The sequence below is a fragment of the Geotrypetes seraphini genome, chromosome 11, assembly GCF_902459505.1.
Source record: "Geotrypetes seraphini chromosome 11, aGeoSer1.1, whole genome shotgun sequence".
NCBI lineage: Eukaryota > Metazoa > Chordata > Amphibia > Gymnophiona > Dermophiidae > Geotrypetes > Geotrypetes seraphini.
Genome location: NC_047094.1, coordinates 18,868,263 through 18,887,406, shown reverse-complemented (window position 1 = coordinate 18,887,406; position 19,144 = coordinate 18,868,263). Strand labels below are relative to the sequence as shown.

The 19,144-nt window shown below is 45.7% G+C and overlaps 1 protein-coding gene across 2 annotated transcripts in view; it reads right to left on the bottom strand.

The window, feature by feature from the left end:
- MICALL2 (MICAL like 2) overlaps nucleotides 1-18,858 on the bottom strand; it is a 118,382-nt gene extending 99,524 nt beyond the window's left edge. Inside the window, exon 1 of one of the 2 annotated variants that reach the window (XM_033914326.1) lies at nucleotides 17,466-18,858. In XM_033914326.1, the coding sequence (XP_033770217.1) occupies nucleotides 17,466-17,608 (143 nt within the window). In that variant the 5' untranslated portion in view covers nucleotides 17,609-18,858. The remainder of the gene's footprint in view (nucleotides 1-17,465) is intronic. The other variant, XM_033914325.1, reaches the window with a different exon arrangement.
- Nucleotides 18,859-19,144: the final 286 nt, after the last annotated feature.

Here is a 19,144-nt window from a genome sequence, read left to right as displayed (position 1 = left end):
TCATCACCGTTCCCGTCCCCGCAGATAACCGTGGGAAATAATCCCATGTCATTTTCTAGTGTCTATTTCAACCTCAGTCCTTCTACACCAGCATTCTTCAAAGCAAAGCTTGAGGGTCAGTGGTTGTGGCCATTCATACTCTGATTCTTATGTGAGCCAAGGATAATGAAGCCATTGTGACATCACTGATGTGATTGGCTCTTAGGCACTGGTGGAATGAGGCATTATGACATCACAATATCTGCTCTGGATACCAGAGACTGTCATTCTGTAGTGTCTGTTTCAACCTCAGTCCTTCTACACCAGCATTCTTCAAAGCAAAGCTTGCGGGTCAGTGGTTGTGGCCATTCATACTCTGATTCTTCCCTCTCTCCTTAAAGAATGACATGAAGATGGTTTCCCGCGGTTATCCGCGGGGACGGGGACGGTGATAAATTTTGTCACCGTGTCATTCTCTAATCAGGATGTATCCAGAAAAGTCCCCAACTTAGATCTGAGTTTCGGCAATGGTACTGCCTTCTTCTGGGGACAACAGATAACTGCAAAAATTATATAAAATGAAATAAAGATTATAACATCATACATTGGGAGCAGCTGAGCATTCAGCGAGCCGGCCTGCGCTATTAAACGCTTTTGAAAAAAAAAAAAGGGGGGGAGGGGTTTAGAGAACCTGAATGCAGAAGCGTCAATTAAAGCACTGTTCACATTCGCAAACCTAACTTTACACGCCCCGTTATAGAATTTGCTTTTTATGTTTTTTTTGTCCTGTTATAGTCCAGAACCAAGATAACCACAGAACTGGTACGTCATCACTTCCACCCTGGCACAGGTTCCTCAAATTAGTTCACCAGTAACCTTTCGGTCCACAGCAGCTGGCTACTAGTTCAAATGAAAAGAACAATGATCCCCTTCGCCATATGTTATATGGCAGGAAACAACAAGAAAAGGAAAAAAAAAGCAGACTTAGGGCCTCCGAAATAGAAGGTCATTATCATCTGCGTTTCCATAGCCGGCAGCTTCCTGCCATACCCAGAAGAGCAGACAAAGACAGATATTCACTGCATACCCTCCCTCGTTCCCCTGCTCATGCTTTAAAGGTCATCTTGGGTGAAAAAACCCACAAAAGAAGCAGAGAAACAGCCGCCCACTCCAGCGCAAATAAGTTACCAAGACTGGCTTCGTGTCCACAAGAAGCAATGGTATGCTCCTTCACCTAATGCAGTGGTCTCAAACTCGCGGCCCGGGGGCCACATGCGGCCCGCCAGGTACTATTTTGAGGCCCTCGGTATGTTTATCATAATCACAAAAGTAAAATAAAACAGTTTCTTGATCATGTGTCTCTTTAGCTATAAATGACAATATTATTATTAAGACTTGGCCAAAAGGAAAGATTTATAAACTATGAAGAGTTTTACCTCCTGCAAAATTGTCATTTCTTTCATAAGACATTAACTATTTTTTTCTGCGGCCCTCCAAGTACCTACAAATCCAAAAAGGTGGCCCTGCAAAGGGTTGGAGTTTGAGACCACTGACCTAATGCCATGGCTCAAATGTATCGGAGGCTGAATTTTGTAGGAAGTGAAGACCAGCTTTTTAGCCAACTAGACCCAGGGATGTGCCCTTGCTTGAAAGTTCATTCGTTTGCATTTCATTTTCCTTATAATCTAGGCCAGAGGGTGTCAAAGTCCCTCCTCGAGGGCCGCAATCCGGTCGGGTTTTCAGGATTTCCCCCAATGAATATGCATGAGATCTATTAGCATACAATGAAAGCAGTGCATGCAAATAGATCTCATGCATATTCATTGGGGAAATCCTGAAAACCTGACTGGATTGCGGCCCTCGAGAAGGGACTTTGACACCCCTAATCTAGGCTCAATCTATATCATAAGAATATAAAGCTAGTCATACTGGGGCAAACCAATAGTCCATCTAGCCCAGTGCCATACAAAAATAAGTAAACCAACCAACCAAATGGGGGGAGGGAATTACATTTGGCAGCGTGGCTGTTAAAAATCGCCGGAGCTACAAGTCTGTTTATGCAATGGGACAAACCAGATATGACTCATCTTGTCCCTTATCAGTACTCTCTCCTACAGGCCTAGCAAGAAAATAAACATTGTCAGAGAAGCAGGCCAGCATTCCTAGTGCAAACTAGCTGAAACAGGCCAAGGAAAATCATTTTCTTCACCATAGAGGATTAATAGACTAACATATTATTAAATACTAGCATTTTAGCCCATTACATTATATGTCTGTTTGTCTTTATTTCTGTCTCTCTCTCTTTCCCTCCCGCTGTCTTTCTTTCTGTCTGTCTCTCTCCCTGGCCCCCTTTATCTGTCTGTCTTTCTGTGTCTCTCCATGCCCCTGTGTCTTTCTTCTTTTCTTTCTGTCTCCCTTCCTCCCACTGTCTGTCTTTCTTTCTATCTATCTGTCTTTCTCCCTGCCTCCTATACAGCAGCATTTCTCTCCCCCCCCCACTTCCCTGTGCAGCAGCCACAGCAGTATTCCCTCCCCCTCCATTTCCCTCCCCCCACACCACTTCCCTGTGCAGCAGCAGCGTTTCCCCTACCTCCCCTTTCTCTTCCCGCGGTCTGGCCAGCTCCCTTACTGCCCGCCCCCCCTTCCCGTGGTCCCAACAAACCTGCCGATTCCAGCAGCGTGTACAGAACTATACACACGCTGCTTCAGGGCTTTCTACTGCCCTGATTTACTCTGGCACGTCCCTGATGACATCATCAGAGTCGCGGCAGAGCAAATCAGGGCAGTAGAAGGCCCCAAAGCAGCGTGTGCAGAGTGCTGCACATGCTGCTGAAATCGGCAGGTTTGTAGTCGGGACCGTGGGAAGGGAAGGGGGGGGCAGTAAGGGAGTTGGTCAGAAGTAAGCTTGACTCCTACGACTGAATTTTGGCAACTTTGTTTTTAGACTACCCTTAGGCTAACGTCTCCTTTAGTTACTTTGCGGCTCCTCTCTAGAAGCCTTCTCCGACGCAGGTGCAGCTCGAGACAGGAGCCTCCACCGCGGCTTTGTCTGTTGAAAATCATCTGCTCTGCCAAAAAAACAAAAATGTGCAGCCACCCCTAGGATGGCTTACTTTAGGTTTCTTCCCCCTCCCCGATTGCTGAGTCGCTGTTAATATTCAGATGCCCTCTCTCTATCTCGCAGCAGGCTTGCCAGCTTCAGCCAGACAAAGTTCATTTTTTATTTCAAAACCGATGCTGCGTCTCCTCTCTCGATCCCGGAAATCTTCTCCGACTCTGGTGAGGTTCGACAGAGGAGCCGCGGCAGGGGCTTTGAACAAAAAAATGAACTTTGTCTGGCCGGAGCCGGCAAGCCCGTTGCGAGACAGAGAGATGCGTGGTAAGCGCGCATGCGCACTCTGCCGGCCACGGAACTACAGATCAGGCAATACGGCATTAAGAGTGCGCATGCGCGCTTAGCGTTTTATTATTATAGATAGCATAAAAACTCCCAAAACATTTTGAAGTGTGGTGCTCAGTGAAAGCCAAAAGTATGTGAGCACAGACTCCAATAGCTCAGGCTGAAAACATCATTGCACCCTTCCTACCTACAACCAGCATGATGCTTTTATTGGAAAAGATAAGCATCTTTACTAAATTATCTTTTCCGATAAAAACATCGTGATGGTAGGTAGGAAGGGCGCAATGATGTTTTCAGCCTGACCTATCGGAGTCCGTGGCTTATATACTTTTAGGGCTCCTTTTACAAAGGTGGTTTAAGCGCACGCTAAAATTCCCCGCGTGCTACCCGCTACCGCCTCCTCTTGAGCAGGCGGTAGTTTTTCGGGTAGCGTGTGCTAATCCTGTGCGTGCGCTAAAAACGCTTTATAAAAGGAGCCCTTAGTTATTTGGCCTTCACTGAGCACAATACTTCAAAAATTGGGGGGAGTTTTTATGCTATATTTAATAATATGTATTAGTATAATTAATCCTCTATGGTGAAGAAAATAGTAGTATAGCTTTGAGGATTAAATTTTGACCAGCGCCCTAACTTAGACTATCCCTATCAGCGTACGTCCTTGTTCAGCAGGAACTTATCTAACTTTGTCTTGAATCCCTGGAGGGTGTTTTCCCCTATAACAGCCTCCGGAAGAGCGTTCCAGTTTTCCACCACTCTCTGGGTGAAGAAGAACTTCCTTATGTTCGTACGGAATCTATCCCCTTTCAACTTTAGAGAGTGCCCTCTCGTTCTCCCTACCTTGGAGAGGGTGAACAACCTGTCCTTATCTAACAAGTCTATTCCCTTCAGTACCTTGAATGTTTCAATCGTGTCCCCTCTCAATCTCCTCTGTTCGAGGGAGAAGAGGCCCAGTTTCTCTAATCTTTCGCTGTACGTCAGCTCCACCAACCCCTTAACCATCTTAGTCGCTCTTCTCTTGACCCTTTCGAATAGTACCGTGTCCTTCTTCATGTACGGCGACCAGTGCTGTTCCAATCTAAGTTCTGTTGGCAGAGAACTATGAAGTAACCTACTGGGGCAATGACTAGTTGCAAAGAAAGGGGAAAGGGAAAAGGGATAGGAACTTATATACCGCCTTCCTGAAGTTTTACAACCACACTCAAAGCGCACTTCAAGCATTTTCCCTATCTGTCCTGGTGGGCTCACGATCTACCTAATGTACCTGGGGCAATGGAGGATTAAGTGACTTGCCCAGGGTCACAAGAAGCAGCACCACACTCTCCTCTAAGTGAGCCAAGTATAGAACAGTGAAGCCATTATGACATCACTGATGAGGTTGGCTCTTAGGCACTGGTGGAATGAGGCATCATGACATCACACTGTGAGCTCTGGAATGTTGCTACTGTTTGGGGTTCTGCCAGACATTATGACATCAGGGAAAGGAATTGGGACTTGTATACTGCGTTTTTGAAGTTTTACAGCCATACTCAAAGCTATTTACATATGGGTTCTTCAAGCATTTTCCCTTTCTGTCCCGGTGAGCTCACAATCTATCTAATGTACCTGGAGAAGTAAACTAAAAAGAGGTTAAATACTTGGGACTACATCCATGCAAAGTTTTAAAATTTAAACATAAAATTTTAAACTCAGTCCTAGCAACTACAAGGAGCCAATACAAAGATTTTCATGAAGGTGTTATTGAGAACGCGAGAACATTTGATCATGCGACACCACTTCTAATCAAGGCACATTGGCTCCCCGTATCCCACAGAATCACATATAAAATTTTGCTTCTAGCATTTCAAAACAGACATCAAGAAATTTCCAAAATTTCTTGAAAGACTCTTAATCCCGTACGCCCCTTCAAGAACACGAAGGTCAAATACCCAACATCTTCTACCCCATTCCATCCATGTGTCTCATTAGCACAACCCGTTCTACCATCTTCTAAGTTACCGTACCCATGCTCTGGAATATAATCTAATCTAATCCTTAGGTTTGTATACCGCATCATCTCCACGTTCGTAGAGCTCGACGCGGTTTACAGTAGGAGAAATAGGAAGGAACTACAACAGAGGGTTAGAGGTAGAAGTGGGAAGAAAATTTACAGGACTTGGGATGGCAAGGTATAAGAGTTTCCTTGATTCCTAAGTTGGAGGGAGACTTACATTTTTTGAGAAAAGCCAGGTTTTCAGATGTTTGCGGAAAACTTGGAGAGAGCTCAAGTTCCGAAGAGGGGAGGTAAGGTTGTTCCAGAGCTCAGTGATTTTGAAGTGGAGGGAGGTCCCTAGCTTTCCTGTGTGGGAAATGACCATAGAATTACATGAACAAATGATATTAGGTCGTTTTAAAACAAAACTACAGTTACCCATCCCAATTCGCACTTTCCCCAATCGCGAATTTAGTTATTCGTGATTTTTTTTTGGCCCCTTGAATTTTTAATTCAGAAATGCTGCCCCGGACATCCCCAGGTGACAGGTCAAAAGCGCGCAAGACAATCGCGTGCGGACAAAAACGCGAAGACAACTCAGCGCAATGACAATCGTGCTCACAGACTATTGCGCTAAAGACAATTGCACGCAACTATATCTCCGCGCAAGACAATTGAGCACAGCGATAGCCCATCTCCCAGACCTTACTTGGTGGTCTAGCGGCAACACGGGGCAGGAGCGATCTCCCTATGCTCCTGCCCTGTGCAGAGCCGTCATCAAAATGCCGCCGTAAGTTCCCGTTTTAGTCTCGAGACTACAACGGGAACTCACGGCAGCCATTTTGATGACAGCTCTGCATGGAGCAGGAGCATAGAAGATCATTCCTGCTCCGCGTCGCCACTAGACCACCAGGTAAAGTTGGGGATGCAGGAGGGAGGCAGGGGTGGGTTAGAGCCAGCCCAAAAAATTATTCGCAGGCTGGCTCTGCCCCTAACCCCGCAAATATTGAGGGTCTGCTGTAAAAACATATCTATTCAAAGACGCATTTGATCTTTAATTAAATCTTTCTCCAAACCTTTATCTACAGACTGGTCCCTTCCTACTGTACTACCCCTTAAATGGCTTTCTGTCCTATTTCGATATGTAGTTCTCGTACGTCTGTATGTCATATCTATGTTACCCCGATTTTATATTTTAAATACCGGTATATACCACTTAGAAGCTTGATAAGTGGAATATAAAATTTTAATGAAACTTGAAACTTATCAAATTTAGATTTATGAAGCAGAATGCTAGCTACAGTATTTTGAAACAACATTGTAACTTATAACCAATTGTTCCGTTGTTTCAACTTAAGATGCATTTTTCAAGAACGAATTGGCTGACATTTAAAGACTATCTTGATTAATTTATAAACCACTTAGATATTGCTTTGGTATGTTTTATCAAATGAAACTTGAAACTAATACTGAATCTACTGCATTTTAAGAACGGTCATTATAGAGCGGGGGGGAAAACTGTAAAAATCAAAGCAGTGGAGTAATGTACACCATCCAGAGGAACAGGTAGAACAGGAAACCGATAAATGCATAATTATGAAGTAGGGAAACTGTTTTCAGGAAACTCACTGTCAAAAAGCATTTCTTTGTTTGAACAAATTGTTCATCTTAGCTAAGCTTTAATGTACTACAGGAACCTAAAGGTATCAAACCCTAGCTTTGAAGTGGTACAGGAACCACTGTTCCCTCTAAGCTATGTGGCCGCGCAGCTGCACAGTTGGCACAATGGGACCTCCCGCCCTACTCTGCTGCAGCTTTCCAGGACCAATAGGGGCAGCAAACCGAAATCCAGCCATCGTGGGACCTTCCTGTACCTACCCACAGCTGTCGGTCCACCCCTTCCAATGTCACTTCCTTGTTTGGCGGCAGAGACCAGCAGCTGCAGGAAGGTCCCATGATGGTGCCTCCCATGCACCCTGTACAGACACTCTACCCACGCATACGCTTGCTATGGCCCTGTCGACAGGAACCTATAGATATCGACCCCTACCTTGATTTAGATCAGAGGTGTCAAATGTCGGTCCTCGAGGGCCGCAATCCAGTCGGGTTTTCAAGATTTCCCCAATGAATATGCATGAGATCTATTAGCATACAATGAAAGCAGTGCATGCAAATTGGGGAAATCCTGAAAACCCGACAGGATTGCGGCACTCGAGGACCGACATTTGACACCTCCGATTTACAGGCACTTGTTAATTACAAAGCACGTTTGGTGGCTGAAGGAGGTGAAAAGCATAAGGGACAACACCTCAGAACTGATGAGAAAAAGTAGCACCTTTCTCTCCCTTAACCTTGCATTATAAACACTGGTACTTGACATGTCTATGCTGCAGGCAAAACGTGTCCCACAAGAGGATCAGGAAGGTATTGATACCCCTGTATAAGACTCTGGTGAGACCTCATTTAGAATATTGTGTACATTTCTGGAGGCCGCACCTTCAAAAAGATATAAAAGGGATGGAGTTGGTCCAGAGGAAGGCTACTAAAATGGTGCCTGGTCTTCATGATAAGGCATATGGGGACAGACTTAAAGATCTCAATATGTACACTTTGGAGGAAAGGCGAAAGAGGGGAGATATGATAATAATAACAGTTTATATACTGCAGGACCGTGAAGTTCTATGCGGTTTACAATGGTCAACAGGTATTACAGATTGAGTGGAATAAACATAGTTCAGAGTTAGTGAATAACAGTTCTCAAGATCATTTGTTGAGGACTAAGATTGTATAGGTCCGTTACCTAAGTATTTCAGGAACAGATGTGTTTTCAGGCGTTTCCTGAATTCCCTATAAGTAGGCACGAGCAGTTGTTCCAGATCTTTACCCCATAATGCTGCTTGATGTGAGAAAAGATGTTGGTGATGACTTTTAAATTTACAGCCTCTAGCCGGTGGAGAAACAAAGTTCGGATGTGAGCTTCTCCTAAGTCTGTTGGTTGTGAAAGAAAAAAGGTCTGTTATATATTTAGGGGCTAAGCCGTAAAGTACCTTGAAGCAAAAACAAGCAAACTTGAATTTCACACGTGCCTCCATCGGCAGCCAGTGTAGAAGTCGATAGGAAGGTGTTATATGATCAAACTTTTGCAGTCACAAAGTAGCCTAACCGCTGCATTTTGTACCAGTTACAGTCGCCGAATATTCTTCTGGGAGAGTGCCAAATAGGCGATGTTACAATAGTCAAGTTGACTCAGTATAAGGGATTGTACCAGAATTCTAAATGATGGGACATCAAAATAAGCTTTAATGGACCGAAGCTTCCAGAGGGTGAGAAAGATCTTTCTAATCAAGGAGTCTACCTGGTCTTTCATGGTCAGACTCTGGTCCAGTGTTACTCCCAATTCCTTCATAGTGGGTTGAATGGGATAGAGACGTTTAAATACCTACGTGGCGTAAATGAGCATGAGTCGAGTCTCTTTCATTTGAAAGGAAGCTCTGGAATGAAACGGCCTAGGATGAAGTTAAGAGGTGATAGGCTCCAGTGTAATCTAAGGAAATACTTTTTAACAGAAAGTGTGGGTGGTAGATGCGTGGAACAGTCTCCCGGAAGAGGTGGTAGAGAGAAAGACTGTGTCTGAATTCAAGAAAGCCTGGGAAAGGCACGTGGGATCTCTTAGAGAGAAGAAGAGATAATGGTTACTGCAGATGGGCAGCTCTATGACCTCACAATGCAGGTGTAAAGAGCCTTAGCCTATAGGAAGAGGAGATGCAAATGTTAAGAGCCATAGCCAATAAGGAGAGGAGAAGATAATGGTTACTGCGGATGGACAGACTAGATGGGCCATTTGGCCTTTATCTGCCATCATGTTACTATGTTTCTATAGAGATAACACAAAAAGGCAACCTAGTCACATCAAGGTTTGTGTGGGGGACGCTCAGGATGCCAAAATTGGCTCACAACTTACAGCCCAAAATTAAATAAATATAATATAGGTAAAGAGTGAAGGGTGCTCTCAGTGTGAACCATCAGTGATAGGAGCGCAGCTCCGACACTTCACTTCTGGGTCAAGGTGGTAAGCCTCCACCCCCACACCATCATCGAGCACCCTAAGTGTGCTGGAATTTAAAGGGACCTGAGTCCACTAAATCAAACAAATCAATCAATCAAAGTGAGTAAATCAAACTCAACACAAAAAACCTGAGCGACCCCCAAACAAACCCTGCCAGCCAGACCCCCCGGACCACACAACAAAATCAAGAATCACCATACAAAAAATACCAAATAAATACAATACTTATCTGAAACCATCTCACAGACTAATAAACGCAAAAAACCGCGCCAGGAGAAAAGGTTCAACCACGCTGGTTTCGGGAGGAGCCCTTCTTCAGGAACCTGACCCCCGACGGAACACAAACGTTCTATGGCATCACAATTCAGGTGTTAAGAGCCTTAGCCTATAAGAAGAGGGGATGCAAAAGTTAAGAGCTTTAGCCAATAGGGAGAGGAGGAGATAGTGAATGCTGTGGATGGGTCATTTGGCCTTTATCTGCCTTCATGTTACAATGTTTCTATAACCATACAGTTCTATGACATCACAATGCAGGTGTTAAGAGCCTTAGCCTATGAGAAGAGGAGATGCAAATGTTAAGAGCCTTAGCCAATAGGGAGAGGAGGAGATAGTGAATGCTGTGCATGGGTCATTTGGTCTTTATCTGCCATCAGGTTTCTATGCTTCTATTTTTCACTGTTAAGAGACCCAATATGGCCTATATTTCAGTATATTGCCTGCATCAGGGGTCTACAAGGGAGCACATGGAAAGATATTGAGCAGAGATTTAAAAAAAAAAAAAAAAAAGTACAGGACACCTAAGCCAGATATCTAAAATGATGCCCCACCACTCTCATAAAAGCATCTAATCAAATCGATTTGATATAAGAACATAAGAAGTTGCTTCCATTGGGTCAGACCAGAGGTCCATCTCGCCCAGCGGTCCGCTCCCGTGGCGGCCCATCAGGTCCATGACCTGTGAAGTGGTTTCTGACCACTTCTATGACCTACCTCTTGTTCTATCTGGTATATGGTTAAAGAGGTTGGTAAAAATTATCTCCCTCCTTTACAAAGCCGCGCTGGTGTTTTTAGCGCCAGCCGCCACGGTAACAGCTCTGACGCTCATAGAATTCCTATAAGCATCTGAGCTGTTACCACTGCGGCCGGCGCTAAAAACACTAGCGCGGCTTTGTAAAAGGAGGGGGAATGTTTGTAATAGAAATAAAATGATGAAGACGAGAGGAAGTTTTTTAGCTGATGATTGAACAAACTGATACCATAAAATGCTAATATGAGTCTGAGGGTCTTCCTACCCCATTTTTAAACAATCGTCATGTTATATAACAAGGAATCAAGTTATATGGTGGACTGAGTGAAATTTATGTAAAAGAGCAGACATAATTAATAGAAAAAGAATTGTGAATGTAAAATCAAAGGAGTTGTTATTTTGGGTGAAGGTAAGCTTTATACCACTGTTCTCAGAGTTTGCCGAGTAGACTACTGTAATGCCGGAACTGATAGGGAAAATGCTTGAAGTACCTGTATGTAAACCGCTTTGAATGTGTTTGTAAGGTCATCAGCTTATTTGGGGAAAGCCCTACAAGTAACGCAGAATTTCTCTGCAGATTTGATCCCTAGTTGTGGTGTTTGGGAATCTTGTCCCTCGTTGACCGAAATCTCTGTATTGGCCTCTATTTGTACAGCAAATTCTTTATAAAATTTGTATGCTTGGGTTCAAGATATTGTAGCGTAAGTAACCCGGAATAAGCCTCTAGTTATATTAAGAACAGAATCTGATTTTCTGTTCAAAAAGAAATGTAAGACTTTTGATTTTACTCAGGAGCCTGACCGAGAAACCTATTTTAGAGCGTGCGAGTGTATATTTTAATTTTATTTATTATGCATAATGTGTGATGCCTTTTTGGGTACTTATTTATTTAGTGTTCTATTAATTTTTAATTGTATTGCATGTTTTATTGCAAATAAGAATGCATTTTTGTGATGTGCTTTGATCAATATAAATTGGCAGTGCATAGTACTGGAAATTAAAGATTAAGTGGCCTAATTTTTTTTAAGTCATAAAATGGAAAAATCATTACAGCCCCAACTAAATAAATCAGACTCAAACATTGGAGACAGCCAGATGTAGGGCTGCTTCCTCACCCAAGCATGTAATCCAGTTCTGGTTTTGCATGCTTGGAGATATAATCCTGCTTTCCTTAAGAAAATTAGACTATGGATGAAACGTTGCAAACCCCTTCCCCCCCAAAAAAAACTGCTGAAGTGGCACTATGCCAACCCTAGCCAGACGTACTAATCTCCCACCTCTAAACCCCCATAAACTCAAAATGGAAGACTCGTGAATACTCCTGGTCCTTTGTGCATAAAGTTAGCAAACAGTGTCTGTAAACGAAAAAAAAAAAAAAAAAAAAATTCCCCACGTTTCCACGGAGATGAGGCAGCCATGCAATGCAAAGCCCTTACCACGGAATAATAATGTTTGATAAAAGAAAAGCTTCTAAAACCAGCAGGGACAGCAGCATGGAAACCCCCATGTTTCTTTGTGGAAATATTTCTCCCCCCCCCCCCCCCAACCAGAGAATGATAAGACTCATTTGGCGAACTGCTTTCTTAAGCACAGGCTTTAATTGCAAAAGAATAAAATCTCCAACTGTTGTTTAAGCTTGTTTAGCAACAGAAGTGACACCAAAACATTCAAACCTGCCAGAAAATCTTTCACAACTCACTTTATACAATTAGCAGGGCTGGTTAACCCTTCCATTACCGAACCGGTCTGTGAATGTCCGGGCAAGCAAAGTGTTCACCAGAGAAAGTACTAGGGACAGTTGATCAGAGGGGAAAAGCAGTCTGGACGTGTCATTCAGCTCTCATTAATGTCATAACCAGGTAAAGAAATTAATTTAAGTTAGTCCACTATGAAAGGGAACGTCAGGAGCCCCAGCCAGCTGGATTTCCATCCGCTTGATACCGAGCTGTTTAAAAAAGTTTGCTCTGCTCCCCCCCTGGGTCCAGTCCAAATCAAGTCATTGCACTGAAGGGAGCCCAGTGCCAGCATTCTCACCTCACATACCTGACCCTCAACCGCACTCAGTAGGGCATATTCAAACATTTCAATAGTATCGTTCAGAATTCCCATCTAGCTGGATTTAACAGGGGTTTGGCCAAACTCCCAGAGGATGTGTCCAGAAACCATTATTAGAAGAAGCAAATCTCATACAGTTGCCACACAGCCCTGGCAAGGAGCAGCAAGAAACCGATTTATTCTTTCCATCTGCCGGGTACATCTTTGTGGCCCAGACTGGCCACTGTCAGAGAGAGAGAACACTGATCTGGATAGACCTTTGAACTGAACCACAGCATGCCTCATTTTATATTTTTATGGCCTGCAATACTTGGTATTAACGGTTAACCAATAAAATAATTCTGCACGATACAGCAATATAGCTGTACTGGACAAGCTTAATATATTTATCCACTAGCTATCTGGACTACTAATAATAATAATTTCTATAGCGCTACTAGACATATGCAAGGAACACTGTACCTCAAAACATAGAAGAGATAGTCCCTGCTCAAAAGAGCTTACAATCTAGTCAAGTCAGATAAACTGGACAAGAAGGCGCATCAAGACACAGCACTCGGGTGAGGCAATTACAGAGGGAATGATAAGGCAGGTGTTGGTGCTTAGAAGGCGGGTTGGAGTTTGGAATGGAAAGCATCTTCAAAGAAGTGGGCATCGAGTCTGGATTTGAAGGCTGCCAGAGACGGAGTCCGACGTATCGAGTTGGGCAGTTGGTTCTAAGCATGCAGTGCAGCAAAGTAGAAGGGACGGAGTAGGCCGTAGAGGAGACGGGTACAGATAAGAGAGACTTAACTGATAAGCGGAGTGCCCCAGGGGGAGGGGGATGAGAGTGGGGAGAGAGGAGATATACTGAGGAGATGCAGAGCGAATACACTTGTAGGTCAGTAAGAGTTTGAACTGTATGCAGAAACAAATAGGGTGGCACAGTGGTTAAAGCTACAGCCTCAGCACCCTGGGGTTGTGGGTTCAAACCCACGCTGCTCCTTGTGACCCAGGGCAAGTCACTTAATCCCCCCATTGCCCCAGGTACATTAGAGAGATTGTGAGCCTGCCGGGACAGACAGGGAAAAATGCTTAAGTACCTGAATAAATTTATGTAAACCTGGGAGAACAATATAGAAAATTGAATACAGTTTCAGCCTCTGATACCCAAAGCTGGTATTGTGACATCTTAATGCCTCATTCCACCAATAAGAGCCAACCTCATCAGTGATGTCACAATGGCTTGATTGTCCTAGATTCGGCTCACTTTGACTACATTTTGATTTCTAGCGTGGCGCAGTGGTTAAAGCTACAGCCTCAGCACCCTGGGGTTGTGGGTTCAATCCCACGCTGCTCCTTGTGACCCTGGGCAAGTCACTTAATCCCCCCATTGCCCCAGGCACATTAGATAGATTGTGAGCCTGCCGGGACAGACAGGGGAAAATGCTTGAGTACCTGAATAAATGCATGTAAACTATTCCAAGCTCCCCTGGGAGAACAGTATAGAAAATTGGGGAAAATATATAAAAAAATGAAGTGACTTGGAGAGGGGTAATGTGGGCATAGCAACATTGGTAGAATATGAGGCATGAAGCAGAGTGCTGACAGACAAGGGGAGAGAGATGGTTTAGTGAAGTGGAAGTAATACTGAACCAAAATCAATGGAAACAAGTTGGTAAATCCTAAGATCAAACGTTCCAAAAACGTGTTAAATAAATGTTTCAAGTATGCAACTGAACTCTCAGATGCCTGCTCTGGTGAATCATCAAAGATTTCTATCCAGAAATGCAGGAGAAGGTATCAGTCATTGAGTTCGTTGTGAATTTAAACTTATAACTAGTGCAAAAAGCGTGTATTGAACAAAACCATTAAGTAAATAAATATGAGTTCAAAACATCGCACTTATCTTGTAGTTTTTTTCTAGTGCCGATGTAAGAAACCCTACGGGACCCGTTTCGCCATTTGTGGCTTCATCAGGGGTCAAAATTGTGCAGCTTAGCTCTGTTAAAGAGACAAAATGGCCCCTGATGAAGCCACAAATGGTGAAACGGGTCCCTGTAGGGTTTCTTTTATCGGCACTACAAAAAAACTATACGATAAGTGCGATGTTTTGAACTCATACTCGAGGCCCGGCATGCTCAAGGCCCGGCACAGGAAGCAGATTTTCGGGCACCGGCACCAACGCACAGGACATGCTGGTGCCGATGCCGATGCGGAGGCTACACTGGAAGTAAGAAGAGGGTTCGGGTGGGTTGGGGGATCTCAGGTTGCGGGGGGGGGGGTGCCCGATGGCGGCGGGTGGGGTGCCGGATCGTGGGGGGAGGGAAGGTGCCGGTTCGCGGGAGGGGGCCTTCAGGGGGAGCAATGGAGGTTTTCGGGGGGGGGAGCAGCGCTGCTGGCCCCCGGGGGGGGAAAGGTGGGGGGTGGGAACATATCAAAGCAAGTTTCCCTTACTTCCTATGGGGAAACTTGCTTTGATATACGAGCATTTTGGATTACGAGCATGCTCCTGGAACGGATTATGCTCATAATCCGAGGTACCACTGGTACCTGTAAACCAGGGATCTCAAAGTCCCTCCTTGAGGGCCGCAATCCAGTTGGGTTTTCAGGATTTCCCCAATGAATATGCATGAGATCTATGTGCATGCACTGCTTTCAATGCATATTCATTGGGGAAATCATGAAAACCTGACTGGATTGCGGCCCTCAAGGAGGGACTTTGAGATCCCTGCTGTAAACCGTGCCGAGCTCTATCTTTATAGAGATGATGCAGTATACAAACTTAAGATTTAGTTTACATGAGCGGGGAAGCTGTCGGCTCCCGGATGCAAAGGCTGGCAGGACACACGTTCCACTGGGGAAGGGGTAAAACCCGGACCTCATAGATCTTAATGGCACGTCCTTAAAAATCTGAGGTCCGCGCCACTTTTAGTTTCAGCAGAGGTCAGGGGTAGGCAATTCCAGTCCTCGAGAGCCGGAGCCAGGTCAGCTTTTCAGGATATCCCCAATAAATGGATTTGCTTCTCAAGGAGTCAGTGCATGCAAATCCATCTCATACATCTTCCTTGTGGATAACCTGAAAACCTGATCTGGCTCCGGCTCACGAAGACCAGAATTGCCTACCCCTGGCATAGGTTAAGGCTCTGACAGACCTCTATGACAGGGGTTCCCAACCCTGTCCTGGAGGACCACCAGCCAGTCAGGTTTTCAGGATAGCCCTCATAAATATGCATAAGAGAGATTTGCATATCATGGAAGTGGCAGGCGTGCAAATCTGTTCCATGCATATTCATGAGGGCTATCCTGAAAACCTGACTCTGGCTGGTGGGGTTCATAGACAAAACCGCCGAAGACAAAGGCGCACGCTGACAACTGAGCGCAAGACGGAAGCGCGCACCAAAGAAAAAGAGTGTTTGTAGGGGCTCTGACGGGGGGTTTTGTTGGGGAACTCCCCCACTTTACTTAATACAGATCGCGGCGGCGTTGTGGGGGGCTTGGGGGGTTGTAACCGCCCTCATTATACTGGAACCCCCCAAAACCCCAACACCCCCACAACGCGGCGCGATCTGTATAAAGTAAAGTGGGGGAGTTCCCCAACAAAACCCCCCGTCAGAGCCCCTACAAACACTCTTTTTCTTTGGCGTGCACTTCCGTTTTGCGCTCAGTTGTCGGCGCGCGCCTTTTTGTCTATGAACCGTCATAGAGGTCTGTCAGAGCCTTAACCTATGCTGAGACTAAAAGTGCCGCGGACCTCGGATTTTTAAGGACGTGCAGTTAAGATCCGTGATGTCTGTGTTTTACCCCTTCTCCCTTTAAGTGGGTAAACTGATTAGAACCTGGGAATTTGTGTGTTTAGAACTGTCAGATCATTCCAGGTAGCTGCTCGCCTGTTCCAGACTTTTACTGATAGTTTGACTTTGGTAAATAGGTTTTACTAATCCAGGTCTGTTGGGATTTTGGTGGTAGCCTGGCTTCTGATTAGTTTTGGTTGCCTTTGTTGATCTGGGTCCTACATCGTCAATTTGACTTTTAATGCTCTTATTAATAAGAAATTGGGGGAAAAAAGAGGAGCTGATGAAGTATGTTGACAAGGCAGAGGATCTGCAAAACCGGAAGGAAGAAATATAACTAATATCTGATCTGATAAAACTTCAGGAAATAAATCTGTAGGAGATCTTTAAAAAAAATCGAGAGCTTCATCTTGCAAAACTTAAAAACACTTAGGGTTTCTCAGGAGGGGTGGTAAAGGATATTAAATGGTTTAGGTCAGTGGTCTCCAGCTCAAACCGGCGGCGGGGGGGGGGTGCTGGATCGCGGGGGGGAAGGTGCCGGTTTGCGGGGAGGGTGCTCGTACAGCGAGGCAAGCTCGGTTTACGAGGCACCAAGTTTGCGAATATTTTGCTCGTCTTGCAAAACACTCGCAAACCGGTGCACTCGTAAACCGAGGTACCACTGTACTTCAATAAATGAGGGAAGGTCATAATAAGAAATTAGAGGTTATGAAGAGGATAGCTAGGGTTCATAGATAAAACCACCGAAGACAACTGAGTGCAAGACGGAAGCGCGCGCCGAAGAAAAAGATTGTTTTTAAGGGCTCCGACGGGGGGGTTTGTTGAGGAACCCCCCACTTTACTTAATACAGATCGTGGCGGCATTGTGGGGGGTTTGGGGGGTTGTAACCACCCTCATTATACTGGAAACTTAACTGTTTCCCTGTTTTTTAGGGAAAAAGTGAAGTTTTCAGTAAAATGTGGGGGGTTACAACCCCCCAAATCCCCCACAATGCCCCCACAAAGCGGCGCGATCTTTATAAAGTAAAGTAGGGGGGTTCCCCCCCACGCCCCCCGTCGGAGCCCTTTAAAACAGTCATTTTCTTCAGCGCGCATCTCCGCGTTGCGCTCAGTTGTCTGCACGCACATTTGTCCCGGCGCGCTTTTGAGCCGACACCGATAGCTAGCTTTACATTTTAAATAGATCCTGTACTCACATGAGATCCGGCCTGTGCCGATGCAGGATGGCACAGAACGCCAGCCCATCCCGGAAGGAGGTGGTCATGTTGGTGATGTTAACGTCCCGGTACCCATTGCACTGCTGCCGGCACCACTGCTGCAGGGCTTTGATCGCTGCCATCCCGAAGGAGAAACGAGCTGGCCGGGAGAGAAGGGGGAGGCGGCTGAGGCGGCTCAAATATTTGTCCCCTGCAAAGATGTTTCAGAGGGAAACTCCAGCATGTCTAAACGCTTCCAGCAGAGCTAGTCAGTCCTGAGAAAATCCCCAATCCAGGCTCCGGAGGGGGGCTGGGTAAAACCAGGATTTCCTTAGGATCCTGGAAAATGCTGCTTTTTTTCAACCAGTATCTCGATATTATTCAATAAGGATCCTGGTTTTACCTTGATCCCTCTGGGGGAAGGGGTAAAACCCGGACCTCACGGATCTTAAAGGCACCTCCTTAAAAATCTGTGCTACTTTTAGTCTCAACATAGGTCAGGGGTAGGCAATTCCAGTCCTGGAGAGCCCGAGCCAGGTCAGGTTTTCAGGATATCCCCAATAAATGGATTTGCATCTCAAGGAGGCAGTGCTGGAAAATCCTGCTTTTTTTTATTAAACCAGGATCTCGATATTATTCAATGAGGATCCTGGTTTTACCTTGATCCCTCCGGAGGTCTGAAGATCTGTTCAGAGATCTAAAGTCAGGCAGTTAGACGTCGACTCGGAAATGTTCCAGCCTGGGCTCTGCACGCAGTGCCGGAGTCTTGGAACAACTGCAAAGAAACTTTGGCAGATCCGGAGCCCCTCGCACTTGCAGCTCAAGTCTGGAGGGGGGTCGGAGAGAGAAGGTGAAACTTTACAGCTCCGTTTGCCTCCAGTCCCTGCTGGTGGAGCTCTTCCCAGGACGGGGGGGGGGAACCAAAAATCCTTGAGTCCCAGCTGCAGCCCGCCGATCCTATGCCCAGCCTATGCCCGGGGCCGGACCGATCGGGAGCTTTTAGTCCCGGTCTAACTGCTCCGATCCGCCGGGGCTGCTTAGAGAGGAGCCTGCGGTCTGCGTGTCCGTGGGAGGAGTGAAGAGCCACCGCCGGATATCTGGGAGCTGCGAGGCGGGGAGAGGCCGGGGGAGGAGCGAGGGAGAGCGGCCAGCAACCCCCCAGGCGTCCGCTAGCAACATGTGCGCTCTCCTGGGGGGGGGGGGGGGCTTCGGCCCAAACGCGTCTATTCGAACGTCCAACTTGCGCGTCTAACTTGGCCGAGACCGTCGCAACAGTTCGGAGGTGCGTGTGCGTTTTCTAAAAGTGAAGTGACCCCCAGTGGCCCCGGTGCTGTGCCTGGGAGAGTTTGAATGAACAGGGAAACGCGTTCAAATTAAGCAACAACAGAAGTTCCTGGAGTTTAGTTTCCAAGATGACGACGAGAATAAACAAAAAAAAAACCAACCCAGCAGACACGTACGTGTGTGTCAGTCGGTCACAAGGTGGAAACCAGGAAAGCATGTCACAATAAACAGAAAATTAAATGAAAATCGTGTGACATTTTTCAGGCTTTTTGGTTTTATCCATCAGATTTCCTCTTAGGGCAGGGGTGTCAAAGTCCCTCCTCGAGGGCCGCAATCCAGTCGGGGTTTCTGGATTTCCCCAATGAATATGCATGAGATCTATTTGCATGCACTGC